The sequence below is a fragment of the Loxodonta africana genome, chromosome 2 (assembly GCF_030014295.1).
Source record: "Loxodonta africana isolate mLoxAfr1 chromosome 2, mLoxAfr1.hap2, whole genome shotgun sequence".
NCBI classification, from domain to species: Eukaryota; Metazoa; Chordata; class Mammalia; order Proboscidea; family Elephantidae; genus Loxodonta; species Loxodonta africana.
Genome location: NC_087343.1, coordinates 69,744,803 through 69,769,420, shown reverse-complemented (window position 1 = coordinate 69,769,420; position 24,618 = coordinate 69,744,803). Strand labels below are relative to the sequence as shown.

General features: G+C 38.7%; 1 protein-coding gene across 1 annotated transcript in view; it reads left to right on the top strand.

Annotated features, from left to right (window-relative positions):
- ADAMTS6 (ADAM metallopeptidase with thrombospondin type 1 motif 6) overlaps positions 1 to 24,618 on the top strand; it is a 285,964-nt gene that overhangs the window by 247,809 nt on the left and 13,537 nt on the right. The window contains exons 22-24 of the mRNA XM_003408062.4: positions 6,544 to 6,748; positions 15,665 to 15,841; positions 22,861 to 23,017. Of these exons, the coding sequence (XP_003408110.1) occupies positions 6,544 to 6,748; positions 15,665 to 15,841; positions 22,861 to 23,017 (539 nt within the window). The remainder of the gene's footprint in view (positions 1 to 6,543; positions 6,749 to 15,664; positions 15,842 to 22,860; positions 23,018 to 24,618) is intronic.

The following is a 24,618-nucleotide window of genomic DNA, read 5'->3' as shown; positions in this document are numbered from 1 at the left end:
ATGAGAGATCAGGTTAATCGGTATAATACCTCCCGCTAGCTAATTATTCCAACATGAAATTTATAAGAAAAAAAGTAACAAATGTATGTGTGTGTGCTTGTATAATAATATATACTTTATAATAAAATGAAATAATCCCTTTCCTAAAAATGACCACAGTAAAATCACAGAAACCTAGGAATTGCAATGGATAAAGAATCGAGGTCCCTAATATTAGTCAAGCACGGTACATTTCTTAATATTTTTCAAAAACAATAATGCCTCATGAAATTTGATTATATAAAGACAGTGTCTGCCTCAACATTGGAATCTTAAAGAAAGATGTTCACTACGAGTCTCTTGAAAAGGTTTATGGTAGTGGCTATCAAATAAGAAGCATCCGGAAATCTAGAGTGATAGAAAATAATTTTTCATTATAAATCTTTTATAATTTTATATTGGTTCTTTTCTAAATGTGACCATACTATAACTGATTCTTTAAAATCCAGACATGGTGAGACCAGAAGATCTAGATGGTGCCCGGCCACAACCGATGACTGCCCTGACAGGGAACACAACAGAGAACCCCTGAGGGAGTAGGAGAGCAGTGGGATGCAGACCCCAAATTCTCATAAAAAGACCAGACTTAATGGTCTGACTGAGACTAGAAGCACCCCGGTGGTCATAGCCCCCAGACCTTCTGTTGGCCCAGGACAGGAACCATTCCCAAAGCCAACTCTTCAGACAGGGATTGGACTGGACAATGGGTTGGAGAGGGATGCTGGTGAGGAGTGAGCTTCTTGGATCAGGTGGACACTTGAGACTATGTTGGCATCTCCTGCCTGGAAGGGAGATGAGAGGGTAGAGGGGTTTAGAAGGTGGTGAAACGGACATGAAAAGAGAGAGGAGAGGGAGGGAGCGGGCTGTCTCATTAGGGGGAGAGCAATTGGTAGTATGTGGGTGTTTCTGGGTTTAGCAAGGTGTACACAAGTTTTTGTGTGAGAGACTAACTTGATTTGTAAACTTTCACTTAAAGCATGATAAAAATTAAAAAAAAAAAAAAAATCCAGACATGTGAAAGTATAGAAATGTGACCTACAGTATGTCTTACAAAGACAAGCTTATGCATTTAATTTTTTCATTTTCCTCCTTTCTCCAAATTATTTTTATAAATTTATCTCAAGTAAAACTGAAAAACTATGTAAGACAAATTGATGCTCAAAACCATGGGCTAATTTCTATTAAAGTATATATCATTTTGCTATTGATTTGTACGAACTTTTTGTGTATTAAGAATATTAACTCTTTTACTTGTGTTGCAAATATTTTCTTCCTGGTTTGTCATATATCTTTCATGTTATTTATGATGTTTTAATCTATTTCTACTCATAAATTTTTAAGTTTTTATACAGGAAAACTATCAAACTTTTATTTCTTTCATTAGTATAATGCTTAGAAAAGCCTTGGCCACTCTAAGATTATACTTTCAAAGTTTTATTTTTTTAATGTAAATTTTAATCTGAAACGTATTTGTCTGATTTGAGGAAGGAATCTATGTTTATTTTCAAATATTGTTTTCTCAAAACATTAATTTAAAATCCTAAGTGGAATTTTTTTAATCAGAAAGTACCTTTTCTAATTTGAAATATTTTAAATGTCTTTTAGTCAAAGAAAATGACACGGGACCGGAAGAATAGACAAAAGAGGCATTAAAAAAATATAATAATAGTGTTTATGTGGAAGTCTTTGAGAAGTCAGAGAAGGTTTTGCTGGGAAAAATTAGTAAACTCATAGCAGCAACTCTTGTATGAGAAACAGCATAGCAATCAAGGTGGTAAGGTGACTAGGGTCAGGAATAAAGCATGTGTTCCGGAGGCGTTGAGTGAAAATGGTTGGGTTCTTGACATAAGCATGAATAATTGGAAAAAAACAAAGGAAGGAGTTGATATTAAAGGACATGACTGATAGGAAGTTAGTGCCCCACCACAAGAACAGGAAATAATGCTAAGTCAGAATCCAAAAACAAAGGCCAAGAGTTCAGTTTTTACCATGCTGTCTTTTAATAGCAAGACTATTTTTAAATATGACCTCATGTGCAGAATCCTTGGATACTAAATATTATTCCTGTGTGATACTGTGGTTTTTAAATTTGTTAAAATCAGAAAGATGAAAACAATAAAGACTACTATAGATTGTGATAATGCTGTGATCAAGAATTTTAAAAAATAATAATAATAATTAACTGCAACACGGAAGGCACTGTACTTTGGAGGAAATGGTTCCTTTTCCTAATGACAGTGTAATTGGCCAAATATATAGAAACAACTATAAAACCCAAAACCTATTGCCATTGAGTCGATTCCAACTCATAGCCATCCTAGAGGACAGAGTAGAACTGACCCATATGGTTTCCAAGGAGCACCTGGTGGATTCGAACTGCCGACCTTTTGGTTAGCAGCTGTAGCTCTTAACCACTACGCCACCAGGGTTTCCCAAATAATTACAGTACAAGGCAAAATATGATAAGTATTTATAAGTTATAATAAAAAAGTTAAAAGAGTTATAAGCAAAAGTGATAAAGGAAGCTCAGAATGGGGAGAGATTAATTTTTACCCAGGAGGTAGGTTTTATTTAATGGTATCTGTTATGGATATAGTTATGGATGATGTTTAACAATTATGTTAAGTCATTACACCTCACCCATGCACAACTATAATCCATTATTTTAAGTTTAGAAAAAGATTCATCAGTCTGTCTATAAAACTAAAAAATTTAAGACCTGGGAAAAATCACAGAAATCATCTAGGCCAACTCCCATCATTTTCCGGATGAGGGTATGCTAATCTCCGGTGATGTTTTTCCCATTATACCAGACATTACTAACTTCGTAAGTTACAAATCAAATGGCTGATGGCATTTTAACACTTCTAATTTTGCTTGCTTCATTGACACATTCTCAATTGCCACAATTCCAGAGATGTTTATTACATTGATTAAAAAAAAATTTTTAGAAAAATCTCAACTGTGGAACATTTAGGGCATAGGGGGTTCTGCTTAATATTAGTTTCACTTTCCAATTAGCTGAGGAATGAGCAAAATTTCTCTTTTTTTAACCAACTTTTTGTTTTAAAAATCTTCCTAAAAAGTATTTTAAAACTTTCCTATCTTAGTACGTAGACAAGTTTATATAATTGAATCTCTCTTTGATTAAAGATATTAATGTCAAATTCTGCAGATTATCTTTTTATTTTGCTATATTGTTTAAAAAAAAGTTGATGGTTATATTTTTGACTCTTGGACAAAGGCCAGGAGATCTCTCTTTCTCTCCTCCCTCCCCTTCCCTCTTTTTTATACCAAATATCTACTATCAGTCTGTTTCCCTATATTTGCCATTTTCCTTTAAATTAAAAAGCAAAAATTAAATTCCGGTTTTTGGAGGAATTTTTTCTCCAAAAATATTCTGGTTAACCAAGGCTGGAGCATAATTTTTTTATGGTGTCTCTCTTGTTCTGTCTCTCAAATAATATTATCATGTGTCCTATTAATCTACAGAGATTGTAGATCAGATTACACATGCTGCGGCAAACTACTCCTATTTCAGACACTTAAACATGAATCCCACTCATTGTTAGTGTCTAATGAATGTGAAGGCACTTGTGAGGATGAAGACAATTTGATCACTGGGTGTTGGAAAGAACTCAAAAAGATACAGCCCAGGGACTGTTCAGGCTATAACGATTCAGCAATTGATAGCCCTGAGAGAATTTCTCTGTTCATATTTTTCCCACAAAATCTAGAGGAGGAAAAAAGGACAGGGAAACACAGAGAATGCCATCAGAGTGTCAAATACGAGGAGAATGAAGATGAAGGAAACAGTATGTCTTAAACTAGACAGGAGAGAGGAAAGACTGAGACAAGTAGATGCAATGGTAAAATTGCAAAACTATTTAAATAACTAGGGTGTGATTCAATGTTTTAGAGAGACTTGGGAAGGGATGATTTGGTGAGCAATAAAGAAAGATGCAAGAGGGACTGAATGTAAAGCCTGAAATCAGAGTTAGAGTCAAAAGGGAAATTGGGAGGTGCTTAATACTTTTATACATTCCAAGTTGAAGGTTACAGTGATACATGTAGGCTGCTTCTGAGGAGACATGGTTGTCAATAAAAGAGAGGACAAAGGCAGAGGTGGCTCTGACCCCAGGCAGCAAAGAACAGCAACACCTCCTGAATCACCACCGTGACTCTGGGCACCTGTGTTTAATTTGAAGGCCTCCATCCCTCTTACATTATGAGACCTAATGAGATCATGGCTGGAGGTAGTATGACTGAACTTTTTGTGGCTGAGTTATACACATTTCTGTTTTATCCCCTAATCTTGGTGATGAAATCACTGTTGTGTATTGAATCAGAGTTTCACTATGGCTGGCATGCAAGTTATTATTCTCGGTACACATTTTCCTCTTTACCAAAAATGGTACTAACAACTTGAGATCATGTTCATCTGTGGAAAACAGAAAGGAAAGAATATGAAAATCACTTTAAATCTGCTTCAGAAAATGACTTAAGAGGAAAAAAAATGGTAACGTCAGGTTTTTTAAAATTCAGGGTTAAATGATCACTCTTTAAATAAATTTTAGGTTGAAAATTCTTAGATTTTGACAAAATGTATTTTAAGTTTGTAAAACTAATTATATTTATAAATGCCACTTTTATAAGCACAGGTAATCCAAATAATAATGAACAAAGGCCATTGTGGTTTACTTGGTTGAATGCAGGCTCAGATTTAGAATACTAGTACTTTGATATCACTAAGGTACTCTCTTCCACATACAGAAATACCACAACGGAGCTATGCTGCTGAAAATAGTGAGAAACTTGTTAATCTTTCATATGCTTCTCTCTGGGTAGTTTATCACCTAAGAGCATATCCATTGAGGATAGTTGTATGGTTTATAACATGGAGTGAAGGAAATGTCTTGTGATCGCATACTTGTGACCTAGATTCTACTATTCAGCAATGTTAAAAATGAAATTCAGTGAAAATAGCAATTGGTGGGCGATTTAGTCCTAGCTCCATCATTGCCTTTTTTCATGACTTTGGAGAACTATTTTGCTAACACTGGATCTTACTTTCTTCTTCTATAAATCAAAGCTAATGCCTTGAACATAGTAGACATTCAGCAAATAGTTATTAAATTAAGTGCAATAATACGTCTGTGGGAAGACCCTGGATGCAAATAATACCACCTCATCTTCAGCTAGCTTCTGCTCATAAGTTCTACTGCTTTATGTAACAAAGCTGAGGGAAGTATAAGGATGAACTCAGCTCGAGGGGCTAGAATCAAGGATCAAATGCCATCATGACATTCTAGCCCCTGTACATTCTTTCAAATCAGCTATTTTTACTTGACAGAGGGCATGGCCACCAGCAGCTCTAGAATAATATCCTTACATACCTTTGTGACCAGAAAGGAAAGGGATCCTTTTGCTACAGCTCAAGATATAAAAATTTTAAAGAGAATTCTCATTGGCCTGATTTGGATCATGATCCACACCCTTTGGACCAATTAATGCACCCACAGCAGTAAATCCTGAAGGAGTATACCAAAAAAAAACCCTAAAATTATATATATATATGTACACTGATGACTTTCTGGAAAAGGAATGGCATACCTATAAATGTGAGAAGTGTTCATTTTGCTAAGCTTTTGAATTTCTTCCCAAATTATCTGTGTAGAAGCTGTTTTTAGGAAGAGAAGCATCAAAACAAGGGTTGTCCATATTTTTCCAGAGCTGGTTCAGGGATCTACCCGTGTTATAAGACTCCCGTGACCTCAGGATGGATACCTGTGGCCTTGTCTGCCCCATTTCTAGAACACGGAAAACAAATCCTTAGCTCCTTTAGGGCGGTTTTGGCACAAAATCCTGAATTTTGGAGGAACCTGCCTCAATGTAATAAAAATAGCTACTATTTCTATTTTGTTGAATGCCAAACACTATGGTCAATGTTTTTAGTAGTGTGCTGGTGCCAGTTAGTACTGGCCTGGGAGAGCCTATTGTTAGCATAACTTCACGTTCAGTATGTCAAGCTGGTAGCTTGAAATTACCGTAGTGGGGTATTTATGCCACAAAAATTGGCAAATGCTACAAATCAGGGTTGCCGCCATGGAAAGCCAGTTGTTAAACATTTATCAGCAGATCTGGAGGCTTTATATACATTGTTATTTCATCCTCATGACCATTTAGTGAGATTAATCTTATCATTGTTTTAGAAATTAATTTTAAAAAAAGAAAAAGAGATTTAATAACACATAGTGCACTGACTGTTTGAACCTGGGTTGTGCCTGCTCTAAAGCCCACCTATTGCACTTTAGAAGGGAACTGACAGTGAGTTGTCTTCTTCTTAGCTCCTCCATTTGTCATTTGTCACAGCAACCAACACTGAAATATCAGCTTTTCTAGGAAAAAGATGCAGTCCATTGATGAAAGTGCCTTTATTCACCTAGAAATCTTGGGCTGCACTGAAGACATGCTTCTCTGTTTTTCTCCCACTTCTTGCTGCAGGTGGTTTATTGGGGATTGGTTGGCGTGCAGCAAGACTTGTGATGGTGGAATGCGCACAAGGGCAGTGCTCTGCATCAGGAAGATTGGACCTTCTGAGGAGGAGACACTGGACTACAGTGGTTGTTTAACACACCGGCCTATTGAAAAAGAGCCCTGCAACAACCAGTCGTGTCCACCTCAGTGGGTGGCTTTGGACTGGTCAGAAGTAAGGAAATCTGAGGCTGTATGTTTTGAGATGTCTTAACTATCAGTACCAAAGCAATTAATATTAAGGACACCTGAGCATGTGAGCATCTTAGAACTCAACAAGTAAGGACTGCCTAACAGTGAATTTGGCCATGTTCTGTTTTTATTGCTGCTTGTCAGGAAGTAAGGGTTTCTTGAGTCAGGGAAATTAATGAGAAACTGATCATCAGTTTCATTAAAAATAAGTCTAATGCGAATTTTAAAGAATATTATTGTGATTGCTCATTTAAGTGGTTTTTCCCCTTACTATTCTTAAGCAGCATCACAGACTCAGAATTAGTGATAGGTGACTAAAAACTGAAGTTCAGGAGAGTCAAGAAAGGAAGATCCCTGAACTTATTGAAGACCTAGCTGGCCCTTTCCTAGGAACTCATTTCGAAGGCATAAATTACTTACGTTCTTTTTTTTTTTTCCAAGTAATGTTACAGACTACCTACATAACTCCTAGATATGACTCTATCGATTTATTATCGCTTGATAACTATACCTCTCTCTCTCTCCCCCCTACCCTGACTTACCCCATAGAATGTAAGCACCATAAAAGTGGGGACTTAATCATGTTCTTTAACGTCTAATAACACATACAATGAGCTCTCAAATGTTTATAGAATAATGAATCTTCAAAATAGCAAATATGGCCTTCAATGTTGCACTGGGTTATAATGAGAAGAACGTTTGGAGCACCAGCACACTAAGACCAGATCTGACTGTATATGACACACACCCGTATACACGTTTATGCACACACATACATAATATAATTGCTTCCATTGTACCTGGGAAAGAAACATGGAGCTGTTCAGAATTTACCATTACTTCCACTTACATGGTCAGTGAAGAAGACCTTAATAAGATAATGTTTTTCTGGCATACATGTGTCACAAAAGAATCTAATATAATTCAGAGGTACTTAGAAAGATTTAATTCTTGACTCCCCAGTATGCATGAGACAAACACACTTATACCATTCTCTACATTTCCCAAAGGATATCTGACTCCTTGTGTAGTGCTGGTTAATGTTAAAAGGAGTAAGTATGTGGCTATATAACTAGAGAGAATTCCTTCAAGTTAGCATAACAGGCTGCACTGCAGATTCTTACATGTACTGCTGGAAACATTATAGTACTGCTTTGGCTATTTCCTGAAAACCTCATGTGCTAAGCAGTTTGTCAAGAAAAACAAATTAAGTATTGTTTTTTAGGAACCTCTGGATATAACTGTTTCCCTCTAAATCTTACTGCCTGAGTGGCCTTATTTTGCTGAAGGCACAGGGCTAAAAGAGGGACTGTATTTCAGATGGGACATGGAAGCAGAGATTCTGACCAGTTGTGGTTATCCTTGGAATGTCTGGCAGGAATTGGAAGTATTCTCCCAAGTTTCCTGGTCATACTCCAGCTTTAGTAATTACATTCTGCCTACCTAACTTTCATTTGCAGTTTCAATCAAATGTAGAGATATTCTTGGTATTGCTCATGCAATTGTTATGGAAAACAGTATGGATTCTTCTGTTCCCTAGCATGGGTAGACTGACTCCTAGGTTCATTTGAAAGATAAAATCTGTTGGTAAAAAATAGACATTCTACAGAGTTGTACAAATTTTAATAATTATTTTACTTGCAATTCAGTGCCCAAGAACCTTATAGAAATCCATAAATAGCTACTGCTAATGATAACAAATTTGTTATTGGAAGATCACAGTGGAAGATGTGCAACAGTTTTAGTGTTTCAGATCAAAACCAAACCTGTTGCTGTCAAGTCGATTTTGACTAATAGTGACCCTATAGGACAGAGTAGAACGGCCCCATATGGTTTCCAAGGAGCGCCTGGTAGATTCGAACTGCCAACCTTTAGGTTGGCAGCTGTACTACTCAACCACTATGCTACCAGGGTTTCCAGTTTCAGATCAGGTCAGTACTAATTAAGTGCTCATTAAAAACACTGGGCTAGGCACTATGGAGAATATGAAAGTATCCTGCTTAGGCAAATAAGACATATCCATGAAACAACTAGAGAAAAATATAAGACGGTATTTAATGAAACAGTGGATTGTGGTGTATAAACATATGGGTGATACAGAAATTCAGTGCTGAGGTCGGGGTACCGTGGAGTAGAATCAGAAGACTTTTTAGTTGAGGGGAATTAAAATGAATGTTGAGGGAGTGTAGAATTTGAAGTAGGGAAGAGAACAGGGAAACTGAAGAGGTATTCCTAATAGAAAAAATGGAAAAAAAAACTCAAAAAGTTTATGTGATAAAAGTAGGGTAGGATAAAAAGTTTTGTTTTAGAGAATAAATGTGAGAAAGAATTGAATAAAGTAGAGGTTGATGATAAGAAGGCTTGAGTACAGAACTTTATATCACATTTTCCTTATCCAAAAAGTGAAGACAATTAGACAAGTTCATAAGCAGAAATTGGAAGAAATACCTGTCAATCACTAAAATAAAACCTCCCCATACACAGACTCATTTCACATTGGTGTACACTTTTCTGTTATCATTTTATTTTTAACATAAATACTAAATAGAAGCACCCTGAAAACTAGCTATGTATATTGCAGATATGCTTCCATTCCAATAACCATTTTAAGATTTTTTTTTTCTGAATTTAATCTCTGTAGGTTGTATTTCCACATCATTGGAGCGCATGTTCCTCTTTGCCCTTACCCTGTTCTTAGAATTTTGACTCTTACCTAGTCAATCACTGAAGTGATTGGCTTAAATGGCTCTAAAGAAGCTCACAGACACTCCTGGAAGCTGCTTGATGATTATGTCTAAGCCAAGGGGGCTTATGATTACATTTCTACTCTTCTTTAAGATAGCTGACTCAAAACTTAGGGGAAAGAAGTAGTGATGACTGGATGGAGTGCACATGTTGGGACCACCACCTCAAATAAAGGGTTGGTCACTGCTCTTGTCTCTCCACAGACAACTAAAGAAAACTATTCTGGGGTAAGCATAGGTGAAGAAATGCTGTGGTTATGGTCTCAAAGATTCTAGTTGAACTTCATCTTTACCATCATCTCCATTCTTTGTTCAAGAGAAAACCAAAACCTGTTGAGTTGATTCCAACTCAGGTGACCCTATAGGACAGAGGTGAACTGCCCCATAGTGTTTTCAAGGAGTGCCTGGTGGATTTGAGCTGCCAACCTTTTGGTTAGCAGCTGTAGCTCTTAACCACTATGCGACCAGGGTTTCCTCAAGAGAAAAGAGATGATTTTTTTTTTCCCCATACAGTCTCTACCATTTATTTTCCAAAGGGGGTGTGTGTGGGGGGGAGGGTGAATCACACACTTCCTTTTCCTTACTTTACCAGGCAGCCCACCTCTTCTCTAGGTTAAAAATAAATAAACAGCTTTAAGTGAAATAAATGTACAAGTAGCTGCAGAGAACAAAGTGCGAACGAGCAACCTGTTCGCACAGGGATGGAGCACCTCCCACTAAAAAAAGAGGAGGTCCCCCTCTGAAGAGCAGCAACAATCTCTTTCAATTAACCTTTTGCAAGTCTTTCACACAACTTTCTTTTGACATGCCCATGAAAAGTTTCCTCTTTCTGTTCCTCTCCTTTTGCTCCCTCCCCAGTCCCAACTATCAGCTGTCTGAGTTTTGCTGATCACAAGGGTGAGGTTCAAAGGGTGAAAATATGTTGCAGCAAGAGGAATTTACCCTTTGACCTTTCCCTTTTCTTTGTGGCAGCTCTGATATAAAATTTCCATTGTTGCAAAGCCAGGAACCATTTTCCCTATCAGTGAAACCCATGAGGTACTTATGGAAAAAAAAAATTACCTTGGTGGAAAATAGCTCCTCAGCAGCCTTTTGTGAAACTAATGAACCCACAGCTTTCTCATTTCCTAGTATCTATTCCTTTCTCTTGGGATCATCTATGTTATCTTGGACTTTAAATGATTTTCTGTTTTGGCCCTCCCTTGGCATGTAGCTCTTAAAAGCATCACTGCATACTGTGGTTAGGCTCCAGCAGTCCTGCCTATTCTTTTGATGTATCAGAATAGTTTCTTCTGACTCCCACAGAGTACCCATTTAACAAGGCCTGTTCCTTATACTTAATTTTTGGATAAGTGGGTAACTGGCATAATACTGAATGACTTCTAGGCCTTACTTTTAGGTAGCATTATTTAAGAAGGATGGAGAAAAATCCTACCTACAACAGACTGCTGTGTCCAGTTTGAGAATTGTGACGCCACTTTGCTTACTCTTAAGTTCCACTCTGGAAACCCTGGTGGCGAAGTGGCTCAGTGCTACGGCTGCTAACCAAAGGGTCGGCAGTTTGAACGCGCCAGCTGCTCCTTGGAAACTCTGTGGGGCGGTTCGACTCTGTCCTATAAGATCGCTATGAGTCGGAATCGACTCGACAGCACTGGGTTTGGTTTGGTTTTTTTTTTTTTTTTGAAGTTCCACTCTGGTTCTATGACTAAATAAATTAAACCCACTTCCCCAGAGCGAGCTCAGTCTGGCTCCCCAAACTTTAATATTTCTATCCTTTACAAGTGAGAGCCAAATGAATAAACACATTTATTTATCAGAAGGCAAAAGGGAGGCAAAGATGAAATTTAGGCTAAAAAAAGCAGAGCGAAGAAGTAAAAACAGAAACAAACTGAAGATACCTCTGCTTGCACATCGCTGACTAAGGCTGGGGAATTTGCTGGATAGAGTTTTCCTTTGAATGAAGCTGGTGTGAGTGGCATCCCTTGTGCCATTACAAGTTCTTTGAAGCAATTTTTAAGCATTTAATTTTCTAGTCACCCTTACCAAAACCAAACCCTTTGCCGTCGAGTCGATTCCGACTCAGAGCTACCCTATAGGACAGAGTAGAAGTGCCGCATAGAGTTTCCAAGGAGCTCCTGGTGGATTTGAACTGCCAGCCTTTTGGTTAGCAGCTGTGGCACTTAACCATTATGCCACCAGGGTTTCCAGTCACCCTTAAGAAGCACAATATTTGTAGATAACAGAGTTGAGATTTTGGCTGCGGACATGTATTATTTGTGGCTAGATCTGCAGGGCTCAGGGCTGCTGTATTCATTGAATAAGGATATGGCAGAAATGTAGTTTTCAGTCACTCTCTGTTTCAAGAATCCAGCTGATATCGCTCTACCTCTGCTACTACAGGATGTAGTATCTTTGCCTTACTTTTTAGAGTTTCGGCTGTAATTTTCTAAAATGATTTCTTGCCCCAGTAGATGTCATTGTATGCTCAGCTTTGCATATACCTACATATTGTCCCACAGAGGATTTGCACCTTTTTACTTTTAACACTTAATTCTTTATTTAAATTTTATAAAAATTTTATTTAGAAAACTGCCATCTGGATTTAGCTGTACCTTTCTATGCTTCAGTTTTCTCATCTGCAAAATGGGCGTGATAATAATATGTCATGAAATTTCTGTGAGGATTAGGTAGATTATTACACATAAAGGACTTAGAATAGTACCTGACAATAAATATTAGTGCTGCTGCTGCTTCTGTCTTCCTTCTTCATCTTCCCCTTCTTCTTCTTCTTTCCCCTTTCTCTTCTTCTCCTTCTCCCTTTTTTCTTCTTCTCATCATCATCATCATCTTACATTATTATCAATTTTACTTATTTTTTTTGTTTTTGGTTTCCTGGGTATGTCTCAGAGATGAATGAATGGTCGGTCCTTGCATTGTCTGCCTCACCTGATAGCAAGCAGGATTTGGCATATGCTCTTAGAAAAGACTGCTAGATATTACTACATTCTTAAAATAATAGCAGAAGCTTCTTGCTACTGGAATATTAGAATAAGCAAGGGACATAAGCCCAACGCTTTGTTTCTAAATGTTTGTTTCTAAAATGTGAAGGGGGCAGGGGAGTAGTACAAGTGTATTTTTCAATAAACGTTTCCTTAGCCTCAAAATATTAAAACTAAATTCCCTATACATCCTGTGTGTTTCTGCCTGTCTCCCATAAAGTTTGAAGTGCCTTTCTATCCTCCTGAACTTCTCTTCAAGTTATTTTTTATAGTAATTAATTAACGTTTATTTTGTATTCTCGTGAATTTGTTTCCACCAGTGCTAAGAGCAGCCTATGAATAAAAGTAATAACAGAAATGGATAATGACTAGGTCGTAAAGTGTCATAATGCATATGAAAATATTCTGTGAACTATGAAGCACTAATGGAATGTAAGGTAGTAGGTATTATAACTGAGGAACCCTGGTCACACAGTGGTTAGATTACTTGGCTGCTAACCAAAAGGTCGGCAGTTTGAAACCCACCAGCCACTCCACACCAAAAAGGTGTGGCAGTCAGCTTTCATAAAGATTACAGCCTTGGAAACCCGATGGGGCAGTTCTACTCTGTCCTTTGGGGTTGCTATGGGTTGGAATCAACTCGATGGCTATTGGTTGGTTTGGTTTTTATTGTTATTACTACCAATAATAGGAGCCCTGGTGGTGCAGTGGTTAACAGCTCAGCTGCTAACCAAAAGGTTGGCAGTTCGAATCTACCAGGTGCTCCTTGGAAATTCTATGGGGCAGTTCTACTCTGTCCTATAGGATCGCTATGAGTCAGAATCAACTCGATGGCAACGGGTTTTAAATAAATAATCCTTGTTTATTAAACATTAAAAAAAAAAGTGTTTCCGTCAAGTCATAACTCATAGCAACTCTATAGGACACGGTAGAACTGCCCTGTAGAGTTTCCAAGGAGCACCTGGTGGATTCGAACTGCCGACTTTTTGATTAGCAGCCGTAGCATTTACCCACTATGCCACCAGGGTTTCCTTATTAAATATAGCATTTATTAAATGGTAGCTAGTAGTAGTGGTAGTAATAGCGGTAATAGTGACGAGCAGTGGCAGTAGCATTAGCTTTGTGCCTGGCAATGAAAGAGCACTAAGGAATACTGAAAATTGTTCAGTATGGCTAGCATATAGGGAAATGAATCAGAAAAGGCAAGCAGAACCTTACTATCATGATCTAATTGTCATTTTGGGTTTTTATCCTGAAGAGAGGAGTGATCTATTGAAAGATTTTTCAAAATCAGGATGAGATATAATTAGATTTGTGCTTTAGAAATATCCCTCTGACTGAAGCTTAGAGGAGAGTAGATTGGAGTGAGGCAAGAGCAAGAAACTGGAGACCTATTAGAAACCCACTGCTTCGTGTGGGAAATCATGTTTGTCTGAAGTAAGGTTAATAGCAGTGGAGTTGGAGAGAAATCAAGAAATAGAGATTTAGGAGTTGGATTAATAGGATCTTTTTTAACGGCAATGGGTTAATAGGTGGTAATTGATTATATAGGTAGAGTGAGGCAGTCGCAAGAAATAAGGTAGTTAATTTGGCTATGAAAAGGAATTTCCTTCTTGCTCTTTAGGTACCTGACAGAAGCCTCTTCTGGAGCCTGATCAGAAAGAGCTGTATATTATCCTCCTTTGAAATGTATCTTAATGAATCTTTTTCTAAGTTGAGAGAAAACCCGGCCCAGAAAAAGGGAGAAGTATATTGCTATTACATACATTGCAATGGAGAGTTTGCATGGGATTCTTGATGTTCCCTTGAAGAAATGTTAATATTTTTCTCGTTCACTACCACATGTACCAGGCTCAAGGACCGCCCCTGATAAAGCCATTCAGGGGTGTGTACAGTGTTCACTTGGACATCCCCATATCAGATCTAGCACACTTCCTAGAAGAACATATTGGGGATATCCCCACCTGATGGTGAATCAAGACCATCATCTTCCCAGCTTAAGGACAGTGTATATGTATTGAGTGCCTATACAAAGCCTTCTGCTGGATACTGAGAGGGGGTACAAACATGAATCAGAAATGGACCACAATCTTAAGAAGTTTATAGTCTGGCTGGGATGAGAAGATATGTATATAAATAACTGGTAAACAGACAGATGGTGATTAATGACACAAGAATTTATATATTAAAAAAAAAATTTTTTTTTTTATATCTTCTATTATGGTACTTAACATTAACTGTGTGTTCACATATCTTATTCATTTTTATATTCCACTAGTCTTCTAGCATAGTTCCTGTAGGAGATCTGGAAATGTTTGTTAAACGTAAGGGACAGATACAGTGCTTCAAAATGTTGTAGGTAAAGTCCTCACTTGATTCAGAGCAGATACAGATTTTAAAGAAAGGAAGAGTGCAGATATGCATGGGAGAAAGCCGGAAGGCTTCAGTCAGCCATGTTAAACAGGAAGCCTGACTTCCAGAAACAGAGTACTAACACTCCAGTTAGCCTGGAGAAGAGGCAAGTAATAGGGTTGTGACATAAGAAGAAGCACCTTTCCTCATTCTGGAGAACAGTCAGGCCCAATTCTAAAGAGCAGTCACATTCATTATGATTAACAGATGAACAGAAATTTCCTACATAATAAGCCTTCCCCCATGGCCATATATTCCTAGCTACCACACTGTAAGAATACACACTGAAATCAACCCCTAGCTTTCTTCATGGAGACAAGTACTTGTGGTCTACGAATAACATGAGAATTCTTTTCAGAAGACCACACCCAGTAAGTAGGAAACCAAGGATTCCATGTTCCAAAAAATAGCATCTTTCCATGTTCCAAAAAATAGCATCTTATCACAGCTGAATGAGGCCAAGCTTAGGGAGGAATAGAGGAATAAACCTACCCCCAGTAAAAGAAGAAAATAAGTTAGCCAAGAAAAGCAAACATTGGGTTTAGCTCTTAAAGACCTTGGGGAAAAGATAAAAGCACTTCTGCTTAAAAAACTTGAGGAATTTTCATATCTGAGAGACTGCCTAGAATTTTATGTGTATGTATATTGTATACTCAAATACACATTTACTCCAAGAAAGACTTCCCTCAAATGTTCCTCTGTCTTTACACTGTCGTTATTCATTAGTATTTGTTTTATTTCCAGTGCACTCCAAAATGTGGTCCAGGATTCAAGCATCGGATTGTTGTGTGCAAGAGCAGTGACCTTTCTAAAACATTCCCAGCTGCACAGTGCCCAGAGGAAAGCAAACCGCCTGTCCGCATCCGCTGCAGCCTGGGCCGCTGCCCTCCTCCTCGCTGGGTGACTGGAGACTGGGGCCAGGTAAGCCAATTGGACCGTGGGATGCTGCTGAAGCAGGACCTTGGGGCAAAAACCTGAGGTTCCTGATTGGTCATTGTCTTAGTCATCTAGTGCTACTCTAACAGCAATACCACAAGTGGATGGCTTTAACAAACAGAAGTTTATTCTCTCATGGTCTAGTAGGCTAGAAATCCAAATTCAGGTCGTCGGCTCCAGGGGAAGACCTTCTCTCTCTCTGTTGGCTCTGGAGGAAGATCTTTGTCATCAATCTTCCTCTGGTCAAGGCACTTTTCAGTGCAGGGACCCCAGGTCCAAAGGACGTGCTCCTCTCCTGGCTCTTGTTTCTTGGTGATATGAAGTCCCTCCTCTCTGCTTGCTTCCCTTTCCTTTTATCTCTTGAGAGATAAAAGGTGGTGCAGGCCACACCCCAGGGAAACTCCTTGTACATTGTATCAGGGATGTGACCTGGGTAAGGGTGTTACATCCCACCCTAATCCTCTTTAACATAATCAAATCTTGCCTCATTAAGCATAGGCAGAGATTAGGATTTATAACACATAGGGAAATTTCATCAATCACAAATTGGAGGACAACCACACAATACTGGGAATCATGGCCTAACCAAGTTGACACATATTGCGGGGGGACACAATTCAATCCATGACAGTCATTGTAAGAGCTCAAGAGATGAGAAATGACATACAGAAATCTAGGTATGATGTGAGTGTGGTACATTGCACAAACAGCAGCGACACAGCTGGGCACACACACTTCCTCAGACACGCTTCTCTCACACCTACATACTTCCCATTTATATCTACTCCTTGGATCCTAATACTTTTAGTTAAAATTAAAAGAGAAATCACCTAGATGGCCAGAGATTTGAAGCAACCAAAACTTTGGACTCTACTCCCAGCTCTCTCAAATAATTCAAGAACAACTCAGTTAACAGCACTGTCATAATTTTCTCACTTGCAAAATAGAGATAATGCCTCTTAATAAAAAATTAATCTGACCAGAGACCTACATTATCCTGAGACCGGAAGAACTAGTTGGTGCCCGGCCACAATCGATGTCTGCCCTGTCAGGGAACACAACAGACAACTCCTGAGGGAGCAGGAGACAAATGGGATACAGACCCCAAATTCTCATGAAAAGAACATACCTAATGGTATGATTGAGACTAGAGGAATCCCAGAGACAATGCTCCCCAGAACGCCTGATGACACAGGACAGGAACCATCCCCGAAGACAAATCATCAGGCATGAAAAGGACTGGTCAGTGGCGGGGAGAGAGATGCTGATGAAGAGAGGGCTAATTAAATCAGGTGGACACTGGAGAGTGTGTTGGCAACTCTTGACTGGAGGGGGGATGGGAAGATAGAGAGAGAGGGAAGACGGCAAAATTGGCACGAAAGGAGAGACTGAAAGGGCTGACTCAATAGGGGGAGAGCAAGTGGGAGAAGGGAGTAAGATGTATGTAAACCTACATGTGACAGACTGATTGGAATGGTAAATGTTCACTTGAAGCTTAATAAAAATTAATTAAAAAAAAATTAATCTGATCAGGAGACTGATAATCTTTGAAGTGTTATTAAGGTTTAACCTGCAATTGATTTTTATCTGATATACATTATGAATTGGGAAGCAAGTGCATAGGACTTTTGGTATCTATTTTTATATTTGATTCATTTCCATTTTATGTTTCAATTTCTATTTTTTCTTTCTTCTTTCTTATTTACTTTTAAATTGTGTTACCTTGCACTTGCCCACCTTAAAATCTTTAAAAACAACTTAGTATATTTTGATAGAAAAACCAAAAAATCAAACACACTACTGTTAAGTCAATTCTGACTCATAGTGAGCCCATAGAGTTTGGGAGGCTATAAATCTTTACAGAAGCAGATTGCCACATCTTTCTCCCGAGGAGCTGCGGTGGTTTCAAACAGCCACCCTTTTGGTTAGCAGTAGAGTGTTTTTGATAAAAGGAAAATTAAATACTGTTCTTTTGAATGTCAAAGAAGAATTATATTGGGATTACTTTAAAAATAATGCTCTAGGACTCAATATTGTGAAAATGTCAATCCTACCCAAAGCAAACTGCAGATATAATGCAATCCCGATCCAAACACCAACAGCATTCTTTCACTAGATGGAAAAACTAACAACCAACTTTATATGGAAAGGAAAGAGGCTCTGGATAAGCAAAGCATTATTGGAGAAAAAGAACAAAGTAGGGGGCCTCATACTACCTGATCTCAGAACCTACTATACAGCCACAGTAGTCAAAAACACTCTGGTACTGGTACAATGACAGACATGTAGACCAATGGGAACAGAATCAAGAACCCAGATGTAAATCCATCCACCTATGGTCAGCTGATCTTTTCCAAAGGAACAAAGTCCATTCAAGGGGAAAAGATAGTCTTTTTAACAGATGGTACTGGCAAAACTGGATGTCCATCTGTGAAGAAATCAAACAGGACCCATACCTCGCATCATACGTAAAAACTAACTCAAATGGATCAAAAACCTAAAACAATAAAGATCATGGAAGACAAAAGACGGACAATGTTAGGGGCCCTAATACATGGCATAAATACAATATAAACCTAACAATGCACAAATACAAACAATGCACAAATACCAGAAGATAAACTAGATAACTGGGAGCTCCTAAAAATTAAACAATTACGCTTATCAAAAGACTTCACCAAAAGAGTAAAAAGAGAACCTACAGACTAGTAAAAAAATTTGGGCTACGAAATATCCAACACGGGTATAATCTCTAAAATCTATAGAACACTTCACCACCTCAACAACAAAAAGACAAATAACCCAATTAAAAAATGGGCAAAGCATATGAACAGGTGCTTCACCAAAGAAGACATTCAGGCGGCTAACAGACACATGAGGAAATACTCACAATCATTAGCCATTAGAGAAATGCAAATCAAAACTACAATGAGATATTATCTCACCCCAACATTACTGGCACTAACCAAAAAAACAGAAAATAACAAATGTTGGAGAAGCTGCAGGGAAACAACGCCTGTGCATTGTTGGTAGGAATGTAAAATGGCACAACTACTATAGAAAATGATATGGCACCTCCTTAAAAAGCTAGAAATAGAAATACCATATGATCCAGCAATCCCACTCCTAGGAATATATCCTAGAGAAATAAGAACCACCACAAAAATAAACATATACACACCCATGTTCATTGCAGCACTATTCACAATAGCAAAAAGATGAAAACAACCTAAGTGCCCATCAGCAGATGGATGGCTAAACAAATTATGGTACATATACCCAATGGAATACTACTCAGTGATAAATAACAATGATGAATCTGTGAAACATCTCACAACATGGATGAATTTGGAGGGCATTATATTGAGTGAAATAAGTGAATCATGAAAGGACAAATATTGTATGAGACCACTATTATAAAAACCCAAGAAAAGATTTGCATACAGAAAAAAACAATCTTTGATGGTTATGAGGGAGGGAGGGCTGGGGGTGGAATTACTAACTAGATAGTAGACAAGTGTTAACTTTGGTGAAGAGAAAGACAATACACAATATAGGGGAAGTCAGCAAAACTTGAGCAAGGCAAAGTCACAGAAGCTTCGTAGACACATCCAAACACCTTGAGGGACTGAGTTACTGAGGCTGAGGGCTGGGGACCATGTTCTCAAGGGACATCTAGGTCAATTGGCATAACATAGTTCATAAAGAATTTAAGAATATTCTACATCCTATCTTAGTGAGTAGCGTGTGGAGTCCTAAAATCTTTTGAGCAGCTGTCTAAGATACATCTATTGATCCCATCACATTCGGAGCAAAAGAGAGTGAAGAAAACCAAAGGAATGAGGAAGACATTGGTCCAAAGAACTAAAGGATCACATGAACCACAGCCACCACCAGCCTGAGCCCAGAAGAACTAGATGGTGTCCAGTCACCACCACCAATCTCTCTGACAAGGATCACAATAGTGGGTCCTAGGCAGAATGAGATTAAAATGTAGAACAAAATTCAAATTCACAAAAAAAGACCAGACTTCCTGGTCTTACAGTGACTGAAGGAACCCCCAAGACTATGGCCCCTGGACACCCTGCTAACTCAGAACTGAAGCCACTCCCAGAGTTTACCTTTTAGCCAAAGATTAGACAGGCCTAAAACAAACAACACATGTGAGGAACGTGTTCTTAGTTCAATCAAGTATACGAGACCAAATGGGCAACACCTGTCCAAAAGCAAAGACGACAAGCCAGAAGGGGACAGGAAAACTGAATGAATGGACACTGAGAACCTGGGATGGAAAGGGAAAGGGGGAGAATGGTGACACGTTGCAAGGATTGCAACTAATATGACAAAACAATTTGTGTATAAAATTTTTGAATGAAAAAGGTACAACAACTGGTCTCTATTCACCTGGAGCAACAGAGGAAAAAGGAGAGTCAGAAATAGAAGGAGGATATGGAATGTGTGATTAATTGCCTCCATGAACAACCGCTTCCTTTGCCATGAGACCAGAAGAACCAGATGGTGCCCAGTTACCACTATTGAACGTTTCAACCAAAGATTCTACAGAAGAATCCTGATCAAAAGGGGAAAAATGTGAACAGAATTGCAAATTCTCACAGGATCCAGAGTTTCTGGAGCTATGAAGGTTGGATGAACTCCTAAAACTATTGCCCTGAGATAATCCTTAAACCTTAAACCCCTGAAGTCTTCCTAAAACCAAACGCTAGTTTAGCTTAACTATTAAAGAACTTTGGCCTTCAGCATTATGCTCTTCTAAGAACTATCTATATGGGATCATATTGACAATAGCAACTCGAAAGATTAGCTAGGAAACTTAGGGGGCAATGATTTTATGTTAATGAGGAGGAAAAACTCAGAAAAGGCAGGTGAGAATGTTTGCACAACTCAATCTAATCAATGCCACTGAATTGTACATGTAGAAACTATTGAACTGACATATGTTCTGCTGTGTATATTTTCAACAACCATAAAAATAAAATAAATTAATAAAAAAAACTAAATAGCTTCTTTTCTCAGTGTTTGTTTACACAATTTTAATAAAAAGTAGAAAAATTTTTTTTTGATGAGATACTAATTTGTTAAATAAAATGTTAATAATAATAATGCTCCAGGAAGTAAATTTCCAGCCAATCAATGTCCTCTGGTTTCATAATTAACCTTGTGGATTATAACACAGCCATTTTTAATACCTGAGACCCAAATAAATCATAATGGAATATAGTAAGTCAGTATGATGTTGTTATTTTATAATCTGGGCCTGCCATTACTTATTAAAAGTGATTTTTATTTTAAACCAGGTAGGCATTTCTTTCCTTGTATATACCTTGTTTCAATGTGCTGTTTTATAAAGCCCAGTTAAAAGTTTTCACATGTTAGTGATTTCACCAAATTTACAGCTGTCAATTTGACATTTTTCTTTTAAATGTTGTCAAGTTTTTCTTCCCACCTACATTGTCAATCCAGTTTCCTAAAACTCAAAATAACCAGTGAAATTACATTTCCAAAGATGCTTTAATAAATTTTATGGTACATTTATTTGCCATTCTGTATTAGAAACAAAAATAAAATAGTGTCTGTGTTAGGGTTCTCTACAGACAAAGAACTAATAAGATATATCTGTAGTATGTTTTTATCAACCTATCTAGCTATCTAACTACCTACCTCCCTACCTATTGAGAGAGAGAGATTTATTTTAAGGAATTGGCTCATGTGATTCTGGGGGGCTTGCAGGTCCCAAATCTGTAGGCCAGGTAACAGGCTAGAGATTCTGTTAGTCTCATGTCCTAAAATCCATAGGTCAGGTGATAGGCTGGAGATTCCCAAGCTCTTATGTCCCAAAATCTGTATGTCAGGTGACTGGGACCAGATTGCTGCAATTTTGTGTCCCAAAATCCATTGGTCAAATGATGGGAAGAGATGAATGGACAAGTTCTGGCAAAATGTCTATTTACCATCTGGAGGCAGAATACTCCCTAGGGAAAAACTCCTTTGCTCTTAAGGCCTTCAACTGATTGGATGAGGTCCACCCACATTATGGAGGATAATCTGCTTTACTTAAGGCCAGCCGATTTAAAAACATGTAATTACTTCATTTATAGCATCTAGGCTAGTTTTTGGCCAAACAACCGAGCACCATAACCTAGCCAAACTGACACATAAAATTAACCATCACAGTGTCTTTATGAATATCCTTGCAACTCCTGTAAGTACTTTGAGAGTTTTCACAAGCAAATCCAACAGAGCTTTGGTCAGTTTACCTGGTAAACATCATCATCCCCTGTCTGGATACCTCTTAACTCCTCATCCCTTTGATCCCAGCTCTCACAAGCTTTCTGGTATTCTGGGTGGCAGGCCCAAAGAATAGACCCAGCTCCACTCTTCAGCCTGGACATCGAATCAGCCACACAGACGATAACTTCAGGTCAGACTGCCTGAGTAGAAAAAGGAGAAGGAGCCACTTCTCCAGCGACTGACAATACCTTAGAAAAATTGAGGCACTTATTTATTTATTTATTTATTTTAAACTGGCCCCATCACCAGGCCCCAAAGCAGTCACTGCTATTATATGGAACTAACATTTTTATAAGATACAGAGTACTCCAATAAGCCATCAGGTTATTTGCCCACAAGCCTGTAATACATAGGGAACAACAGTGATCCCCCAGCCCTAGAATCTGATTATTTCACTTCATCATTAGAATTTTCTCATTATACTCCCATTAGAGTTCACCAGTCCTGCTTGGAACTATTGGAGTGATGTCCCAAGAAATCCCCCTGTGTTGTCTTCTGGGAACTATATTGCTTCCATTTCCTAGGGTAACAAGACAATCCTTGAGTTTCCAAATTAATTCTATAGTAGAATGACCTAATCATACACTTCTCCAAGATGAACGACATATGATCTTAAAAGGTAATGCATGTAGTGTCTTATTTACCTCCTCCAGATTGTTGAGATGTTTCATTTCTTCCTGTGTCTTTGGATTTAGTGCTCTGCTCAGTGCGGCCTTGGACAGCAAATGCGGACTGTGCAATGTCTCTCCTACACGGGACAGGCATCTAGTGACTGTCCAGAAACTGTTCGGCCTCCATCGATGCAGCAGTGTGAAAGCAAATGTGACAGTACCCCCATATCCAATACTGAAGGTGAGTTTCCATGGAGAAGGGGCCTGGGAGCACAAACACAACTGTAGACTCCAGTGACGCCTGCATACAGGTCACCAGGATTCAAAAAAAAAAAGAAAAAGCCCAGTTGCCATCATGTTGACTCTGACTCATGGTGACCCCATGTGTGTCAAGAGTAGGACTGTGCTTCATAGGGCTGTCAATATGTTACTGGAATAAGGTTCTTGCCTCTCACTGGTCAAGAATGATTAGGTGAGGCACTTAGTTTTCCACAAGAGCAAAGCTTTATTGAAGAGCCTTGCAAGTGGAGACGAGGAGGGCCTAGAGCAATGCATACCCCCTTCTCACAGAACAAAAGACCAGCCCAAGTTTTTAAAAGTTCTTGGGTGGGAAGAGCTTCATGTTTATTCATAGGCACAGGCGGGGATATGTTAACTATGGTGCATTCGCAGCAGCTTTCAAAGATGGCTCCTGTCTGAGAGGCCTCTGGAATTCATAGCAGGACTTATCACGGGGTGTTGCGCCTGCGCAGTCTCTCGGTCCCCGGTTCGATTCCCCGGCTGGGGCTGTAGCCCCTCACTGCCCCTGCTGGAAGGTCACACAGTGGTTACTGGTGGATGTTCTGCGCATGTCCGTGGGCCAGGTTTTCTCCAGCTGCTTCTGAAAGGCAACCTTAAAGAAGTTTGTGGGCTATCTTTAGATACCCTGCCCTATTGTTCTGGGGAATGGCTTTGTTTCTGTGCCCTGGCCCATTTCTTGTTACTTTGTTTGCAGATTTGGGGGCTTCTCTGTTTTCTGTCTTACTAAGTCTCTAGGTTCCACACTCAACCCCCTGTTACCTCCCTGATAGTATAGCCTATTTCTCTTTTACTTGCTTCTCCTCTTACCACATCAGTTTCTTCACTGTTTCTCAAACAGGCACCCTCCGATCTCAGGGCCTTTGCTCCCTGTCTTAAATAGATGATTTTCAGAAGCAGATTGCCACTGGGTAGACTCAAAACACCAACCTTTCACTCAGCAGCTGAGCGTTAGCCATTTGCACCACCCAGGCACTCCCATCAGGGTTTAAAGAGCCCCATTACCCACTTTGTTGTATAATTTATATAGAGCATTTGTGAACACTGCATGGTGTAGTGGGAAGTGCATGGACTAATAATCAGGAAACCTAGGTTTCCTCCTGACTCTTTAACTGACTGTATGCCCTTGTTAAGTCTCTGGGGCTAAGTTTACTTAACTATAAAATAAAAGATGGGAGTATATAATTTGAAAGGTCACATCCAACCTAGTGTTCTATGTTTAACTTGTACTAGAATCGAGGGGCAATTCCTAATGGATCACTCTTAAAAGCGAAAACTTCTGTTTCTTTTTGGATATGACAATGGACCACTACCATTATGAAGATAAAATTCCTGCCTGTTATACATATAATGAAAGCATATGTTTGAAACTATTGGTGTTTCAAGTGCTGATTTTCTCATTGTATAAAGGTAGAAAAAAGATTATTATGCAGCCGTTTATAAAGGAAGACAAAGGTCTTTGGTCTCTGAAATGTTCCTTTACTCTGTGTATTTTTCTCCTTGTGTATTGGGAAATCCTTTTATTAACAGTGGATGCCAGCCAAA